Genomic DNA, 19,418 nt, shown 5'->3' on the forward strand with positions numbered 1-19,418 from the left:
TCCAAGCAGGGAAAATTAATTTACCATCACTCATATATTAAATCCAATATTTGCAATAAATTGTTTTGGAACAATGAAGAAATCTTTTACTCTTTGAGGAAATTACTAGTCAAGTCATATTCAGTAATGAATGAATATGGTTAGCTGTAAACATTTTTTTCATTTTATATTTTGACACATCCTCAATTACTCACAAAGCTCCTCTGTATTTGTCAGCTGTTAGTGACGCTTAGCTGTCATCCCAGAGGCTTGGGGCGTTTGTTTGCTCTCTTTAACCAAGCCATGCATGATAACATATTAGTGAAATATTTGCAGGCAAAACAAAACCGATCGTATTAAACATGTATTGAGTGGGAAGGAATTATGTATTTAAATAGAAGATGAGGGTAGGTAGGATATTATAGGGTAGGACATAAGTTATGGTAGGGCGTTAATTTAATATTTCAAACAAGGCTGGGGAAGCTTTGCACAGACAAGGATCCACTTTCATGTGTGTGTTACATATTTAAACTACATCCATAAGAGACATGCCACCTAAAATCAACGGACGCGATTACAATATTTATAGTCCCACCTTGAGGTATCTCAGGAGTCTGATTTTTTTCAGTGTAATTAAAGGTGACCAGGCACATTTAGAAGTCAATATCATTCAGATATTCCATGCTCAATATTCAAAAACAAAAGAAGCAGAAATCTTACTGCATCTGAAAACCTTGTCCAAATAGTTACACATAACACGTACTTATCTCAACTTGTGTTTGGTGTGAGCACTGAATTGTTCAATGTTTCAACCTCTCTTATTTTTAAAAAAGAAATGTTTTCAAGTGGAGTATTCCTCAAGTAGGTGGTTGTTAGAGAACAGCACTGGGCAGGGAGGAGGGTTAAATGGTGAGAGCTAGCCCAGGGTACTAATCTGTGGAGATAACGAACTGAAAGGTAATCTCAAAATAATATTTTTCACTGCTACAATGCCTTTAATTTGAAAACCAAAAAGCACGCTACAAAGACCATGCCCTTGCTGGGCTGCAGTCGCTTCCGTCGAATCCTTTGAGAGGCTTTTCAGCTGCTCTGTCCGTCCTCCGAGCTGGTCTGTCAGTCCTAGTCTGGTACCTCCCCAGCAGAAGTCCTGTGCAAATCAGTGCACCGTTACCAAAAAGCAAATTGAAAAACGAACATTGCATAGGCATGAGCTTCAAATCCACCAAACCAGGGTAGTCCAGAATTATGGATGCTGTTTATATTTAAAAAAAAAAACACCCACAAAAAATACAAAGAAACCACCAAACTTGGAACAGAAGTGGTTCTGCACGATACACAACTGAAGAACTAGACAGAAACATGGACTATTTTTAGAATTTTTCGGGGGGGGGGAAAGAAGCTTCTCTTGATTTGTGATGAATTTCATTGCAGAAGGAATTTAATCAGCCCCTAATCTTACTATAGTGCTTTTCCTTTTTTTTTTTCCTTTTCTTTTTTTCTTTCCCCTTGGTGATGTTTCCTTTCTGAAGACTGTATGTAGCAGGACACATCAAAAGCATTTGCTTCTCTGGCCTTTTGAGATGAATTATATTTAAATCCAGTTCATCCAATATCTGGGGGATTGTTAGCTTGAGCGCTGCTTCCCTTTAACCAGTTCTTTGCTGTTCTGACGTCATGATTCACCGTCACTGCATATACATGGAAAAGAAAAAACACACCAGTGTCATGCTGCTGGGTTAGTTGTCTCAGTACCTCGCCAAACTGAGGCACAGCCTGGGAAAGGAGTATTTCTTCCCGTACCGACTTATTCCCCACCCAGAACATCTCTCCATAAGAAAGAGTTACCCTTTTTTGGACAGAAAGACTAGGAGGGTGCCCAGCAGCGCCCAAGGAAAACCAAACCCCCTCGGGCGGTGTGGTAAAGCGGGGGGGCGTTGCTTCATCGTACTCAGCAGCCTGCGAAGACCCATGCTGTGAAGGGGACAGGTTGCGCTTCCGTTTTGCTGGGGGAGTAAAGGTCCCCAGAGAAGAGATTGGTCTTGCACCCGCTTGTGCACCACAGGAGCATCAGCCCTCACCTGCCGCCCCTGCGCCCGCCTGCCCGCTGCCTCCTGCATGCACGGGATAGGAACCCCGGCCCCAGCGAGGCTGGGGAGATTTCGTGGTTCTCTGCTCAGGCACAATCAGGATTTTAGCACTAGGTTTCAAAGGCAAGGTATATTATTTTAAATACATATATAAAAAAAAAGTATATACACATATATATTTTTAACTTAGCTTATGCGCAAGGCAGATGACCTCCACCTAACAAAGGAGCCTGGGCTGTCATGTCTTGCCTCTTGTGCACAAATCTGCAGCCTTGATGCTCATGAGTACAAATCTTTGCCGTAATAGCAGCTTTGTTTCGTTTTACTTCATAGTCTTTCACTTTTCTTGCTCAAAAGAGCTGCTGAAAACATCTATTTATCTGTCCGTAGTTTTCTTTCTGACATTATTTGTTCAGCTAAGAGTTTGGTCAGGAAAAGCAGCAGCAAGGAAAACCTTGGTCTGATAAGGTTCAATTGCAGAAATAAACGGGAACCAATTTTTTTTGTTTACCAGGAAATCCCACCACTTCAGATACCTTTTCACTTTGAAATGAAGCACGTTTCAAAATTTCATGTAAAATGAAATTTGGAAAAGAAGTTTTGAGTTAAAGGAAACACTTAACTTAGAAATATTTCACCACCACAGGGTTCTGTTCTTTAAACCTTTTTAAAATTTTATATTAAAAAGTCACTTACTCTGAAAAGTAGTTTTGGAACAACTTTCATTCTGAAAATGTCAAAATGTCATTATTGAAACATTTAGTCTCAGATGCTTTCAAAATGATATCTTATCAAAATCAATTCGTAGTTCAAAACATTTGGGTCTTGATGAACTCCCCCCAGCATCTTTATGAAGCAGGAAAACAACACTCAGCCAGCTGTGTTCAGTGAGGCCTTGAGATGTTTCCCTTATTGAAATATCATCAATAAAATCTAAAAAAGGAATTACCATCATTTGAGAAGAAATTTGCCCAAACAAAGCAGTCTTTCAGAATTTGAAATTGAACCTAATAATCTTGCACTTTGTATTCAACTAACATCCTTTGTCTGAGCAGCTCTGAATGTTTTAGAGATAAATCTCCTCCTTTTATTTGCATTTGTTTGCCTTCCTACAATTTAGAGGCATAAATTTCTCTACAGTCTGATCCTAAGATACCAGTCATAAGAAAATATGCTTAAATAATGTGTGTACCTTCACTCTGACTGAAGCACGCTTATCTGAACAGGGCTTTTGCATCAAGGCTTAAGCCTCACTATAGTGCTTGGAAGTGACAATATCTCTGTCTTCCAGGTGGGGAACTTGAGGTAGAGTGTAGCCCAAAGAAACCTTTTGCCAGTCAGGAGCAAAACCCCCACCTTCTGATGGGGTTAATGCAAACCCAGTACAAAAGCACTTTAGCAAGGATGGTATTTAAAATGTCAGCTCAAGCTGGTAGGTCATGACGAGTTTTTTCTGAAAATGAACTGTTTAAGTTTTCAAAAGTAAACTTAATGCTCAGGGTGTGGTTGTACCTAAAAAGCCTTTTATAGTATGACTAACTTCTGCCGGTGTTAGCATATGGCTCAAGCACACTTGGTCCTATACTCCCTACTACAGGCAGTGGTACGCTCAGCAAATCTGTTTTTAGAGAACCACTGTGCAGCTGCCTCTCCTTAACAATTTTCCCCCTCTGAGTAATCATTTAGAGGCTGGAAGGGAAGACCCAGATGGCTAGTGAATCCAGCATCTTTTCCAGCTGCTCAGGGTAAAATTATTGCGCTTGCTTGCATCTGGAACCTAGGATCTAAGTCTTTATTAGAAACAAACAAACAAACAACAACAAAAAAAACCAAAACCCCACAACACAACAACAACGATTTCTTTTGCAATAGGCATAAGCAGAAACCTTTTAAATACAAATAGCAGCAGTGGAGCAGCCCCATCCAAAAGCTACCCTGAAACTGCAGCTTTGGAGCAACTGAGTTGCAAACTCTCCAGCAGTGGTGATTTAACATCACCTCCATTTCACTCCTGAACAAGGAAACTTAGAAAAGAGGGGGACTGGGATATTATGACGGTCTACAGTGGGAGTTGCAGCTCCGTCAGAGAGGCATGTTGAGCTGAGTTATCTGATGCCACGGGAAGGGGAAGACCTAGGTCCTCCTCCTGCCACCCCACCCTGCTCCCTGCCTTGCCTGCTTGCGCCCGCAGCTTCCACTGCACCAGGGATTTTCTTGGCACACAGGGTGGCTTAATTGTTTGTTATCGTAACCTGGCACAGAGGAGCTGCTTTGCCCACTCCCCAAGATGCAGCTGCAACGCAAGCGTGCAGGCAAGGGTGATGTACAGCCCCTTGCTTCCAGCTGGAACCAGAATTTTTAATTAGGGAAAATGGGAGTTTGAGAGGAGTTTAGGGGTTCTGGCCAAAATCCTGAGGAAACCAGCCAGAAAGTTTTTAAGTAAGTTTCCAAACTGTCAGGATTGCAGTTTTGCATCCCTCTGGGATCTCTGCTTGGACCATGAGCTAGTGCCAGCTCTGGGGGAGCGCTGCACGGGGCACCGGGAAGATCCTTTGGGTTTCTCTTGGGGTCAGACAAGCCCCTGCCCGGCAGGTCACAGCACCAGCCAAAACATCTGGCAGTGGTTCTCAGGGACCTACAGGCACCTGGTGGCAGAGGGAGCTGGGTGTCCGCACCGGTGAGGAATGCCAAGGAAGCTAAGCTGAATGCTTGTATTAACACCTTGGGAAACTGTGATTAAAGTCTGATCAGCCAGTGAAACTCTGTCTGTGCCATCTGGTTGTCTGTCTCGCGCAGGTTTACAACCGCAAGATTATTTAGGAGTGCAATTTACAGGCAGAGACCAGTTTAGAAACAAAAGAGCGTCAAACCATTTGTTTGAGTTGAAATCAAAGTTCTTATATATAAAACCTTTAAAACTTAAATAGATCAAGGAATCACTCTATTTATAATTATATATTAGAAAAATGAGATTATTTTAGAATGACATGGACCATATTTTTTCAAATAGTATAATGAATTAAAAGTACCTTGGGTTGGCAATTGATTCTTTTTCTTCTTCTCTTACAGTAGGCAAACATTCACAGTCAGCTGAAAAAGGGTAAGAAAACTATAGTTACTCTTGGCAGTTATTCTCCATTTATTTCCAAATCGCATCAACTTTTCTGGTGCAGTCTCTCTAGAATGTAAAACTGCAGATGCTATTCTGCACTCTTTTATCTGTAAAATCAGCATAGTCCACATAAGCGTAAATGTTACGTGTTTTAAATCCTCCTTACCTTTGATAGGTGTTGCTGTAATTTCTTTATTATATATATTTCAGTTGTTTATGTACACCTATACAAATGTACACCTATGCTTTGTGATCCAGCTGGGAATTTGGGGCTGGGGTTTAGGGAACACTAACAAAAAAAACCCCTCTATGTAAACAATTTGCTCCCTTCTGTCCACAGAATCTTAAAAAATATTTTACAGCACTATTTCCCCATGTACTATACTTAATGTCTCTATTTCACTACTGCTGCTTAGCACATGTTTTCTGCTAGAGCTTATGGACCGTGAAGGTCAAAACCCCATCCTGTGGAGCACTGTGCTAATGCAAAGAAATGCTCCAAAGAGTTTTATGTCCTGAAAAACAAAGCATCCCTAGGAGGTCAGGCAAATGAGCTATTTGGATACCAGGCGAGGGACCGGGAATGAAAAAAATATCGGGGTTTCAGCATTTCCTAGCCAGTGAAAACCTGTTAGCAGTTCAAAATCAGGCCTCAGTTAATTCACACCTTACCGAAGACCTGCATTTTTTGAGGAGAGCCTTGAAGGAGGATGCAGGGCCCTAAGAGATTTTCACCAGGAGATTTCAGTTGGGAGGAAAATGGGGGAAAAAATACAAGATAGTTAGAAGTAGCTAAGAAGGAGCTGAAGATGCTGCTGGTGGTAGTTACCGCAGGTACTAATTGCTCCATGGGCTGATAGACTTGCCAGAGAGGATGTAGATGGTGAACGGTGCTGGCAGCAAAGAGCAGCTTGTGTTTCATGTGGTAGAGATGGCAAGCGAGGGAAAGGACACAGAGCGGGGAGGGATGTATTCATAGGATGCTGGCAGCAATTTTATGTAAACAGTGGTCTGAACTATGAGTAAATGCGTGTTGCTTCTACAATAGCACAATGTGGAGCACAGAATTGTAGAAACCCTGAAAGGACTAGATGCTTCAGAGAAACTGGCATTTAGCATTAAAAATGTGTATTTAAAAATATAAATACCGTTCACAGCTATACATGTCTTTAATAGAAATGTCTACTGGAAACTCAAAACATTTATGATAATCCATCATATGTTAAAAATAAGCTCCCACACAAACTAAAATACTCCTCTGAACAATTCTACCCCTGACATTTGTGCTGCTATTTTAGTAGCAGGGAGTCAAGAACGCAAATAAAAATGTACAAAAAGCAGTGACACACATACAAAATGCCTTACATTGATTTTCTACGCATGGGATCTACGTCAGCTAGAAAGAGAGGGATGATGGAGTAGAAGGGTTACCGCGTACCATTTTTGTTCATGCTGTTCATCCATTTATCAAGCTCTTCCATTTCTATCTCCATAACAGAGGGCGTGTCTTCTTCAAAAATAGGACTTGAGAGGAGGGAGAGGAAAAAAAGGCATTACACAGAACGCTTCATTCAAGCAACTTACAATGTAGTAATTTTGTATGAGTCTTTCATCATTCCAGACACATGTATAAACACTGGAAAGCCACCCTAGCCTAGTAATCGGAGAAGATGTCAGCCCAATGGGTGTGAACGAAACGGCTGCCAACAGATGCGAAGGAGCGGCGGCGAGATGCCAGTCCCGGGCAGAGGGAGGGCTGCCTGGGACATCACATGCAGAGGGACTCAGACGGTGCAGTCTGGGGTATGCCAGAGCACAGGACCACTGCAGCTATTCGAGAACTGTCCCGTTGCTCCAGTGATAAAAGCAGAGGGCCTAAAGTCTTGTCCTAGCTTCCCTTTGCTGATCATTCCTGGAGTCACACAGTAGAAAAAATATTTTTAGCAAAATCCCCTTTTTTTTCCCTGTGAAGCCGATTTAATAACTTCCAGCACTGATTAGCGAGATGGAGCTCAATAAAAGTTAATGATAAAAATTATCACTCTGGTAAGAGCCACGCAGCTTTTGGCTTGTTTTCCCAGCAGCTAAGGCATTGCTTCCATGGCAGCTGGGCGAGCCTTTCTGCCTCACCTCAGAGTGAGAAGACAAACCTGAAAAACAGGGGAGCAAGACACAGAGCTTATTCTGAATAGTAAAAGCCTGTGATGAGCCTGGGAACTGATCCCCTTTGCTCACGGGGCACCCCGTATGTCTTGTGGCATCTTGTGGCTGGTGGAGCCGGGGGTGCCTAGAGCAGGCGTAGCGGCGGCTGCGGGCGGTGGGTGCCTGTGGGGCAGTGCTCGCCTCGGCCACCGTAACTCCTGTTCTCCTGCTCTAGTCTTACACCTTCAGCTGGATACCGAAGTCACACTTTAGCCACCTCTAGAGATACTTAACTGGAGCAATTGATGGCAAAAGGTAATGGTGTTTAGTGTACGGTTAAATTAAAACAGGCGGTGAAGGAGCCAAAAATCATAATATCCTGTTAGAGTAAAAGAATCAAAAAAAAGAGTGATATTCATAAACTTTACCTTTTCACATTTTCGCTTCCCAGCTCATCTGGAAAAGAAAACACTTGGTGTTCATAGTTCTGCTCTTTGTATATACAGGGTCCAGACTGCAAGCAAGCCTTGAATAGGGTCACGTAAAACAGGTTGCATTTTCAAAAGGCACAATAGTTAACTTGTAGATGAAACACAAAATATCTCATCCTGTTTGTAATTTTCAGAGGAACCCATTATTTTTAATCTTGAACACACTAAAAGCAGCTCATTATTAGCTCAGTCATGCTGGGAGGAAACCGACTGTCAGCGCTGCGGTGGGCAGGACACGGCAGATGCACGCTTCCCTGAGCAAAACAGATGTCATGAGAGAAATGGTATCCTGAAAAGGAACCACTGCTGCAAAAAAATTGTTTACTGGAAGCGTTGGGACATTTTGCTGCAGACTACACGCAGGCAATCCGGCTCTGCCTGGAGACTCTGGGAGCCACTCATGGAGAGAAGAAGGGGGGGATGGACTTGCATGGCCAATTAAATCTCAGTTAAGCAAATGAAGCCAGATGTCAAAAGGGATCCAAAGGTAGCTATGACCCCAAGACAAAGTAAATATGGGGGAAAAAAATAGTGTAACAGCCATTATTCAGATAAATAACTTCCCCTTCAGGAATCGAGTGACTGAAAAGCCTCAGCCCTCAAAAAAGAATGAAGAACTACATATAGGATTCACATCGTATACTGTCTTAAATCAGCTTAGTTTTAATTCATTGTTGCAAATGGGCGCTGACACCTCCCACTTGTTCCAGCATATTCCCTGACTGCAGAGCCACCCCAGGGCCACAGAGCCATCTGCCCCCACCTTGAGAATGTCCAAAATCCCAGCTCCAAGCAATAGGCACAGGGCAAGAGATCCCACAGTCATGCTTGTGCAAGGCACCATATTTCCCATCCCTCTGAAGAGTGTACCTGCATTTCAGGTCATCCAGAAACAGGCGGGCAACTAGGTGCCTGGTTGTGAATTCAGAGTTTGCTACGAGGATGACCCGGTGATAAGGCAGGTGCAGCCTAAAAATGCCCTGAAAAATGGACTTAAAATCTATGTTGAGCGTATGTCCCTGCAGGCTGAGGAGCTTACAGCTGCACTCTTGTTCTATAGAGACACTGATACGACTATTTCGGGATTTCACTTACCAGCTGCGTGGTTTTAATATCACACTTCAGTTTGTTTTCTGTGGCTTGACACTCCAAGTTACTGATTTCTTTGCTAACAGATCAAGGTACCTTCCTGAAGCGCTGCTCTCACTATCACAGGCAGTCTGACCACGGGATTCCTAGCTCATTTATTGTGATATCTTCATAGCTGCCACCACCCTACAGGATCCCTTAAAAGTGCTCCTTAAAATGGTTTTGCTTGTTCTTATTTTAGTGAAGCTCTGAGCAGCTTTACCTTGTGGGCAGTATAGGCAATAGAAGCATTAAATTCACCTTGCATGAAGTTATTAAGCATGGAGACAGAATAAGCATTTGCAGCCACACGGTTACATCCGTACGCCGTTCCCAGCATTGCCAGGAGCCGGAGCTCAGTGCTGTGGCTCCTGTGGGTGTGCAGCGTGAGCAGGAGGTGCCAAGAAGCAGAACTAGCTCCCACCCAAGGAGAGGTGCGTGCCCAGATACCACTGCCGGGGGTGGATCCCTTTCCTATCTGTCAAATGTGCAACTACAACCAGAGAAGTACATCCTAAATGTGGCATCCCAGGCCTCCAGATAATGTTTTGTGACTGTCAAGCGCATCCTAAAAATAGCCTTCTGATGCGCGAGAAGACAAATTTACCTTGCTTAGACTTTTTCCTTTTATGATGTATTACAAAAAATATGATCAGCAAAATCAGCAAGACCAGCAGCACGATGGGGACAACGTATATCAAGATAGACTGTTCTGCTGCTTCTAGGCTGTCCTGATTGTTCACGGCATTCAGTTCAGTACTTGAAGTACTTTTTGTTTCAAAGCTGCTTTCAGTAGCACTCGCAGTGACAAGTACTGGCTCGTGGTCATCCACGGTCGAAGAACACATAGCAGGAGGAGGCGTTACTGTAACAGTGGATAATATCGGCGATCCATCTCCTGAACCATCATTTTCAGAGCCTGCCAAATATATGAGGATGAATTAACATTTTATGGGTTTTATTGGTATTATCAGTGAGTCAAAGTGTACAGCTTTAATATTTATTTTTCATTTGATGTCTTAAAAAAGAATCAGCAGATGCCCCATACACACAGATTTGAAGTCTTGGGCATCAGATATAAAATTAGATCGCAAATTTGTCACAAAATCTTACCAGTCCTGACCGCATTCTTCACCTTGCTTCTACTGGGACATGTCAGCGTGCGTGCTTTGTCTGCACGCAGCTGTCTTGCACAAACAGACTTTTTTTCTGCAGGTTGGCATCCAGTCTCACTCTTACGTAAAAATCTTCTGCTTCTCCGTAAACCACACCACCCTGCTTTGCTCCTCAGCCTTGGCGTATACAGCCGCAATCTCTTTCGTCCCTCCCCTTACCCAAGGAGTTAGTACTCCCGTCGGGGAGACCATTATCCCTGGTTCACCAATTCCTCCGGCTCACTCATCTCCCTGTTTCTGTGCCTTTCTCAAATTTGTTAAATTTGTTCCACTGTGAAAAACGGAACTGGTGAAAGGAAGTCTGAAGCCTGCAGAAGCTGCTGACTCACTTCTGCGTGGACTGGAAGAGGTAGTAGTAACACAGGGACTTTACTGGATACAGATGCAATTAACTGCTCCTCTGTCTGATCCTACGGGCTGGCTGAAGGAGCGTATGGTAAAGAGTCAGTGCTGGTTATTCTTCACAAATGCTAAGACTGGGGGATTTGAACCTTGATTTGGGTTTTGGTTTCATTTATCATGCATTTTGCAAGACAAGTGGCTAAAATTGGCTATATTGGTAATAGTGAAACAAGGGGTTTTTTGAGTCTATTAAGAGTCTATGTTGACTGTCACAGAGTTTAAAGCTTAACAGAGCTTTAAACAGCAAATTCTGGGCTGATACTGTATTCTATCCTGGTGCCAAAAATCCTGTTGTAGCCAAAGGTGCAGGAATCAGTCCTTAGATAAATTACACCAACGTGTTTCCAAATGCAAAGCCTTCAATAATTTTCTTAGCATGAAATTAAATGATGTTTTTTTGTGTTATCTGCCCTTTCAGATACAATGCCGGCATGGTGCAGCTCTCATTTTATGCAGGAAAGCAGGATGGGATTTCATGACTTTTCAATGACATGTTTCTCCCCATTCTTGTAAAGTGCTGGGCAGCCATAGTCTCCACCAGAGTTAGCAAAAGCTTAAGGTTTTCAGCACCTCAGTGCTGGCATTTCCAATCTCACAGGACTGGAACCAAAAGTACTTAGCATTTTAAATGCTTTTGTAAACACATTAATCTTCATAATGGCCCTGAGAGATGAGCAGTTATCATCTCCATTTTACAAATGAGAAATCAGAAGGACAGGGATGCTGTCCTTCCCAGGGACGCCAAGTGAGAGAGGAAAACTGGGATTAGAGCGCTATCTCTTGCTTAATCCACTCTGCAGCATCTCCTCTCCTGTCAAATTTGTCTCGAAGAGGAGATGAGTATCTCATGAGACTGTATTCCAGGAAACCCAATTTCAAATGAATAAAATGATTTGAGTGTGACAGCAGCGATTTATCTAGATCTTTATGCCGTGCTTATCACTCAGGCACCTGATTGTTTCATCCTTTCCTAAAAGCTAGGAAAGAACTTTAATACTTAATAAATAATACCTAATACTTGACTATAGTATTGAATACTGCAAAGGTCACCAGACTCTTTCACCACAATACGACAATGAAAATGTTAGCTCTTCAGTGGCAAAGCACTTTGTATCCATAGTCTCTCTGTCACTTTCTTCTGTATTTAGCATTTCAGTCAAGAGCAAAACATGATCTCTGCCTCCCTTGCAGGTAATGACTCCTTACGCGTGTGCTCCTCCACCCCTTCCCATGATCTGCTGGCTGTCCTTAATCCTATCGCAGAGGACGGGAGGGAGAGCTCCTCTCCCTTATTAGTTTGGCCACTTGACTTGTCTTTCCCAAGGCAGTTTATAGTCCCCGGTGCCTGTAGCCGCTCCATTTTGATCGCTGTTGCACAAAGCGGCGAAGTATCACTAGAGATGTCCGCACCGCAGACTGCAGCATGATGGAGCGCACCGCTGGCAGAGCCGATGGACCACCGCAGCCTCACTGAACCGCTTCGACGACCTTGCTTCATTTTCCTGCTCTAGCCATCGCCCTTGAAACCCATCGTCTGCCGCATTTGATATATCGACAAGGACAAGCCCGTTGCTTATAATAGTACAAATGGGAAAGGGTGTGGGGAAAATACCTTATTTTTCATTTACTCTTAGACCTAAAATGGATTTTTCAAATGTCTAAAGCATGGTGTGAGTTTAAAGCAAAAGCAAACAGTCACACCTCATTAACTGCAGTGCTAAGCTTTCAGCTGCAGCGTATGCTGCGCTTGATTTCCAAGAGAGACCTTTCCAGTGTCTCTGGTACTTTTTATTTGCCTGTTTTTGAGCTATGAAGCAGATTTCAAATCATTTGTCTCTGTGTGAAATAGAATTACCTTTTCTAGTCCCTAGGCAAAGAAAATGGCAAATCACAGGGAGTGACCTTGCTGCCATGTATTTTTGTTCACTTTGCGTAATTCCAGGGACAAAACAGCATCTCTTCTGTGAACACCATTTCCTCTTACAGGTATCTTTTCTCCGAGAGAATTAAATACATCTTTCAGCAGAAGGGCAGCCAATTGCACAATGTTCTTGCAAGGATATGGCTCTTATTTTCCTGCCTCGACACATCTCCCTCCAGCTCTTCTGCCCGTCACCTCTGAGGACCAGAGCTCGGACCTGAGGGATGCCCTACCTGCCACACAGGGGCTGCTCTCACACCACCCACACATCACATTTTGCACAAATGCACCTGGGTGGGCCTGGTGGCTTGCACCAAGGAAGGATTTGTACCTCCAGCCTGGCGGGGAGGGACGGACTCAGGCCTCCTGGTGCAGGCTCAGCACTCTCCGCAGCCAGCTGCCCGAGCCACGTGAGACCCACGTGGTTGGCCCCAAGGTAGTCGTTGTTTTTTGTAGTGTTTCAGTTTAAAGTGCTCAAAATAGCGAGCAGGCTGTGTTGCAGCTGCCCCCAGTGGCTGTTTTGTAGGGTGAATGAAAGCTGGACGTTGCAAGGTTTGGAGCAGGGCAAGAGAGCATCTGAAAGTCAGAGATTTTGTGAGACACTATTCAAAGATTTTCTCCGTGCCTGGAGGGAGCCAGGTTTATGGTGATCATTCATCCCATGAACTGTCTTGTCAGCTGTGCTCCCGTTTCATCTTGCAGAGATCTACTCGCTCCCTCCAACAGGGAGTCTGACCATAACATAACAAACATAACATAACATAACATAACATAACATAACATAACATAACATAACATAACATAACATAACATAACATAACATAACATAACATAACATAGATTCAGGATGGAAAACCAAAGCCAATGGAGTGGAACAAGGAGCAAGTCACATCTGACCATGTCAATATCTCCTTGACTTTGCAAAGCCCATGCCCCTTCCTCTTCTGAGCTCAGCCTTGTGCTGTTGGCTACTGTCTGACATCCATACTTGGCCCTCTGCACATCTCGGCCAAGGAGCAGGTGCTCACACACCAACCACATCGGCTTCAGCTTTGTCTGGACCGCCTGGGGCATGAGTGCTGGCGACTTCTCCCCATGTCGAGGGAAGTGGATGGGAGCACGCCACAGCTTTCAGGATGGAAAACCAAAGCCAATGGAGTGGAACAAGGAGCAAGTCACATCTGACCATGTCAATATCTCCTTGACTTTGCAAAGCCCATGCCCTTCCTCTTGCTGAGCTCAGCCTTGTGCTGTTGGCTACTGTCTGACATCCATACTTGGCCCTCTGCACATCTCGGCCAAGGAGCAGGTGCTCACACAACAACCACATCGGCTTCAGCTTTGTCTGGACCGCCTGGGGCATGAGTGCTGGCGACTTCTCCCCATGTCGAGGGAAGTGGATGGGAGCACGCCACAGCTTCAGCCCAGCCCGTATTGCCACTTTCCATGCTTTCAAGAGCAGAAGGGAGAGGGGCTGGCATGCAGCTGCGTCCCACCCTGATGGAGAGCTGGGCACATCTGGAACTGGAAGCTAAGAAGCTGGAGCTGGAAGCTAAGAAGTCCTCAGGTTCCCACCACTGAGGTATTAGAGGATCTGTTTCTCAGGGGACCAAAATGCCTGAGCAAGCACTAGCAGCGGCTCAAAAAAGGTTCCATGACAATTCTTACAAATCACAAAAAAGCTATGTCCCTGTATGCAGGTACCATGGTATAAGGTGTTATTCAATATTTTCTACTTTAAAAATATGCTTGGATTACTGGTGGACTTTGTGTGAGTTTTGGAGGTGCTCCCAAGCCTGCCTTTCAAGGGAGACAGAGGGAGTTGAATGTACCAAGCAGCTTTACAGACTGGAGTCCAAACAACTGCATCTCAAACAAACAAACAACATTTCTGTTGTTGCAGCATTTCTTCCTCTGAGGTTTGTGCTGTAGCACTCAGAGGTGGCGATATGAGCTTCTTGGTGAAGTAAGCAGGCAAACAGGTTTCTGATTTCAGTTGGATGCAAGGCAGAGGAAAATAGCTGGCAGTCAGCACATTTGGTTCTGCTGTAAAATCATCAGTCTCCCTGTTGCCTTCTCATCAGACTCGAGGACTGAGGTCTCTGAAGGGAATTTTTCAAATTACACTATAGTACCTACTTCCAGAAGAAAAAGGGATGGGATAGAGGAAAAGCAAGAGCTAAGTCAATGGGATAGTCAAGCTTATTAGTTTGAAAGGAAATTTTTTGTTTCTCCAAACTTTCCTATAAGCTATAAAAACGCAGTGAAAGGAAGGCTCATGAGAGGGTGACAAATCAAGAAAAGGCTGTAAAGCTGTGTATGCTGGAGCAAAGTTACCGTATCCTATATCACTCTGTTCCATACACACATTCCTTCTGGTGTTACAGTCATACGACTCCACGTGGTCCGTATGATCCTCTCTCCTATTGCTTGACTCATCCCTGTTCTGTTCCTCTCCCTGCATTTCACGTTGCTGTAAGAAGGGCCGCTCTTTGCCGTGGCCAGGGCTTGCCCAGCTGCCTGTTGCGGCAGGTCCCGCCTGTCAGTCTGGCTAGAAGAGGAATCCTTAAAAGCCTGCAGGCTGGCTGTCGGGTGCATACGCTCTTCTGATGAGGGAGCACAAACATTTCAGGATGGCTAATCTGTAGACAAGAGCCTATTAAAACGGGGTGCTTAGAAAGTGTTATCTAGGTATAACCTGAAAGAGGAAACAACTGTTTAAGTTCATTTCTAGATGATGGAAACTGCTTTCTCCTCACTGTACTTCCATCCAGCTGAAATGCTGCGTTAACTGCCAGTGTTGCAAACTCAGTCACGCATCTTAGAGTCAAACCGTGAACCTGTAGTCTCATTTCTCACCCCCAGTACTAAAGGTTTTCCAGACCAATTTATGCATTTAGTTGCATCTTACTTAACCTCATGGCTTTCGAGCTCTGCATCAGTGATATACGAGCGACCTCACTCTGATGCGAATCTTTCGGTGCTCCTTGTTCTCAGGAGGACCCTGAAATTAAAGATTCAAAACTCCGGAGGCTCTCCAGCTGTCAAAAAATCTCTTGAGGGAAAATAGACTGGGGTCACTATCTGAAATTTAGTATACATTCTTGCTGATGTAAAGGAGAGATTTTCTGAAATGCCCCTGAAGCAGTTGAATAAAACACAGTGGAAGTTTGTGTGTGTGGATAAAAGGGATGAATAGGAGTAAATATGTACAAGGAATTGATGTGTTCACTAGAAAGGGTTTTTCATCTGCTTTTTAGGGAGCTGCACTTTGGAAAGAGAGGATGTAGCAAATCCTCATTTCTTATATTGTTGCTTTGCTAGAAGATTGTAACAGGTGACTCTGATGGGTTCAAACCCATTTCTGAGTTCATTACTCTAGGGGGGAACAGGTCAAAACTATCACTCCCTTAGAGACCTTGGCTTTGTAGGGGACTTTGCCTAAAAGGCGCTTCTCTGCCAAAGACAGAGCTGCTGCCTGTACTCACGGCACAAGCTGCTGAATATCTGCATCTTTGATAGCAACATTTCTTTGAATGACAGCTCAAAACAATAGTGCAGAGACACAGCCAAAATAAAGGACTACCTGCAACCATCCCAGCTCTTCCACCTAACGACCTTACATGCTTTACTGCTCCTCTCCCTCACACATTTTCTTACTCCCCGCATCAGACCACTTATGCTGCAATTTCCTGCATGTTTCACCGAGCACAGAGGTAAATGCCCGTAGGGTCAGAGCCTTTTCCTATAAGCTATAGTAAGGGTCTTAATACTTGTTCCTAGGGGCTGCTGCAAGGCTGAGCAGCGACCACCATCACCAGAGCAGGGAGGGCCACTGTTGGCCCTCAGCAGGGCACCAGCAAGGCTTTCTGCCTGCATAAAGCAAGGGGATGGGCAGGGGGAAGGGGACTGGGGCAAACCCCGATGTCCCCTCAGTGTGGAGCCGGGAGAGGGCCAGCACCCAGAGCTGAGACCTCAGGCATGCTCTTAGAGCTACCGGCTTAGAGTAATTGTAGCATAGCTGGGAGAAAACCATCTGTTAATCATAATCCAAATGGCAAGGCAAGGGTTTTCCAAGGCTCTAGCAAGGTATGGGAACAGGACTTATACAGGCTTCAATCTGTCTATGCTTCAAGATTTAATCATACTCTTATTGCCTATTTTGTAAATGGTTTCTAGACAGTAGAGGTGAGACCTGGGAGATTCCCAAAAGTTTCTGCCCTGCTTCTCCAGCAGACCACTTTAAAGGTGAAGACTGTGTCTGGGACTGGAGGAAAAAGGAAAAAAGCTCCTTTAAAGGTCGCGCCCTGTTAACCTGTGAGCAAGCAGGGGTGAGAGCAAAGGATTCCCCTGTCAGACTGCCCTCAGCAGAGGGGCTCCCGACCCACCAGTGCCTATGGAGTATATAAGCCCCTCATAAACTCTTCCCCCTCCAGTTCAATTTCAACCCCAAGGCCGAAGTTCACAACTTCCCCCCTCCCACCCTTGCAGTCAGAGTAAGCCCCGGGTACGTTTTGGGGCTGGTTGCACAAACAAAAGCCGCCTTTGTGCGGGGAGCAAGGGTCCCTGTCTTCTCCGGGTGGGTGCTCTCCTCCCCTTCCCCAGCAGTGGGGGGCTGGCTCAAGAGAGGCAGGGCTGACAGCGGTCAGGGAGAGCTCTGGCAGGACTGACTCACTCCCATGGAGGAACCGTTCCAAAATCAACCAAAATTTAAAAGTGGACCTACTGGTAGGAAGCCTCTAAAGGCACTGGGGAGTGGGTTGGGGCACCTGGTATGTGACATCTGCCTGGTACTTTGTGCAGCCTTTAATGCCATCACAAAGAAGGGCAGGGGGGGTCCAGCCGTGGGCTGGGGGGGTTGGGGACTAAGGTGTCCCTCCGCCCTGTGGAGATGGTGATGAGATACTAGCGATCAGTACACTGCAAATGAGCTAAGGAAGCTGCAGCCTGATCACTCTGTGTTGCTTGAATCATGCCCCTCCGTTTCCCTCGGACCTCCGTTTTGCTCTGTCCTTGGCAGGATTTTTTCCTCTGACCACTTTGATTCTGAGCTACGTTCAACACTTGCAGCATATTTTCCTAACTTGTGTAATGCAGCAGGGCTCTAGTAACGCAGACAAGACCAAAACATTTTATACCTAGCTTAGCTCACTCTTACAGCTAAGCAAGACTCCTAGCTGTGAGCAGCTTGGCAGCACGCCGGGAGCCAGCAGCCCAGTTTTACACCCTCCTTATACTACTGGTTTTCAGGGAAAAAAATACCCATACCAAACCACCTATTTCACCAATGCATTTTAAAGCCTTAGTGGAAGAAGTTCAGTGATAGCTGAGAGTGACTGTCCTCTCTCCCTGCTCTCTGGAGAGCTTCTGCTCACTACAGCAGCACAGGGGCAGCAAACATTTCTACTCCATACTGAGGCACTTCGGCAGTGATTTGTTTGACACCAAAAGGCATATAAGCACCACCTGGCAGGGGTTTACTAAACGAGCCGCCTGTCTTGCGCAGTCGCTGGCCGCCCAAAATGCCAGTGGCACAAACTACCCCCTGTGAACGGGTGAGAGCCTCTGCAGCGACACCCCAACGCTTCAGCATTTTGTCACAAGCGGCTTTTCCACTCACGGTTCTTCCCTTCAAAAGGTCGGGACCTAAATCCACGGTGCCGACCACTTTGTTCTGCAGCCGAGAATTCAAAATATTTGTCTCTGGAACCGGCTGGGGGGTTTTTAAACTGGTTTCAGTGCACCGGGACTACGGAAATCGGCAGTCGGCTTTTGAATGGAAGCGGTGCTCCGCCTTTAACTTTACTATGAAATGCTGATAGTATGGGTGTGGGGTTAAAAAAGTACAACAAATAATTAAAAATAGAACCAAAATGCCTGGCAGGCCAGCATGGAAACTCTGGTTCCCTACACACATGCAACTTAGGAAATGTAGGAATTGTAGGATTTGGTTGCTGGTTCTTCCCTCAAAAGGTCGGGACCTAAATCCACGGTGCCGACCACTTTGTTCTGCAGCCGAGAATTCAAAATATTTGTCTCTGGAACCGGCTGTTCTTTTGTTAAACTGGTTTCAGTGCACCGGGACTACGGAAATCGGCAGTCGGCTTTTGAATGGAAGCGGTGCTCCGCCTTTAACTTTACTATGAAATGCTGATAGTATGGGTGTGGGGTTAAAAAAGTACAACAAATAATTAAAAATAGAACCAAAATGCCTGGCAGGCCAGCATGGAAACTCTGGTTCCCTACACACATGCAACTTAGGAAATGTAGGAATTGTAGGATTTGGTTGCTGCCATTCGGGGTTAGGTCTAAGGAAAAAAAGTCAAAGCTCTGAAAAAGTCAGGCAGCTGAAAACAGGGAGGGTAAACACAGCTAAAAGAAGCAGAGCGCACGTCCCCACAGATCTGCTCCTAGCGCTCAGTTTGCAGGGTGTTGCCCTCCTACTTGGTCCCATCGCTGCAGGCACGAAACACGGTCAAACCTTGGAAGGCGAAAGGCGCTTTCTTACTCACCATTCCCGGCAGATCCTCCGGCCAGCGGCAGGGCAGAAAGTAGTGTGATGAGGTTTTGCTTTCGCATGTTACCTTGGCGGCGCTCCCACCCGAGGGGTGCTTCGGCTGGCTCCCTGCTTCACCCGAACATTTACATTTCCTGTTTCCTGCCAGGGTGCATCTGAGCTGCATTTCTGCAGGAGATGGACTCTCTTTGATGGGTTTTAGGAAGTGATGTAATTCCGTCTGGGCCTGTCAAGCGAGCAATGATTGCAAAAGAAAGAAGAAAAAAAAAAAAAGAAGTTGCTCTTCAAGCACTAGCTCGGCTGAAGCACCTTTACGCTGTAGGTGAGCACGCTCCTACTCTCCTCTGCTTTTTTGACTGCTGACTTTACTACCATCTGTCTTCAACTACATGCAGTGCCATGGGATGAACATCACACAAATACAAATCTGACAGGAAAGATCATTTGTGTGTGTTAGCAGGAAG

The 19,418-nt window shown here is 45.0% G+C and overlaps 1 protein-coding gene across 1 annotated transcript; it reads right to left on the bottom strand.

Annotated features, from left to right (window-relative positions):
- Nucleotides 1–1,572: 1,572 nt before the first annotated feature.
- On the bottom strand, nucleotides 1,573–19,079 carry TMEM154 (transmembrane protein 154). Its single transcript, XM_009283305.2, is given in 6 exon segments — nucleotides 1,573–1,667; nucleotides 5,096–5,156; nucleotides 6,617–6,702; nucleotides 7,749–7,776; nucleotides 9,547–9,858; nucleotides 18,950–19,079. Coding segments are annotated over 6 exon segments (633 nt in total). The 3' UTR covers nucleotides 1,573–1,651.
- Nucleotides 19,080–19,418: the final 339 nt, after the last annotated feature.

This window comes from Aptenodytes forsteri, unplaced genomic scaffold (assembly GCF_000699145.1).
Source record: "Aptenodytes forsteri isolate BGI_AS27 unplaced genomic scaffold, ASM69914v1 Scaffold6, whole genome shotgun sequence".
NCBI classification, from domain to species: domain Eukaryota; kingdom Metazoa; phylum Chordata; class Aves; order Sphenisciformes; family Spheniscidae; genus Aptenodytes; species Aptenodytes forsteri.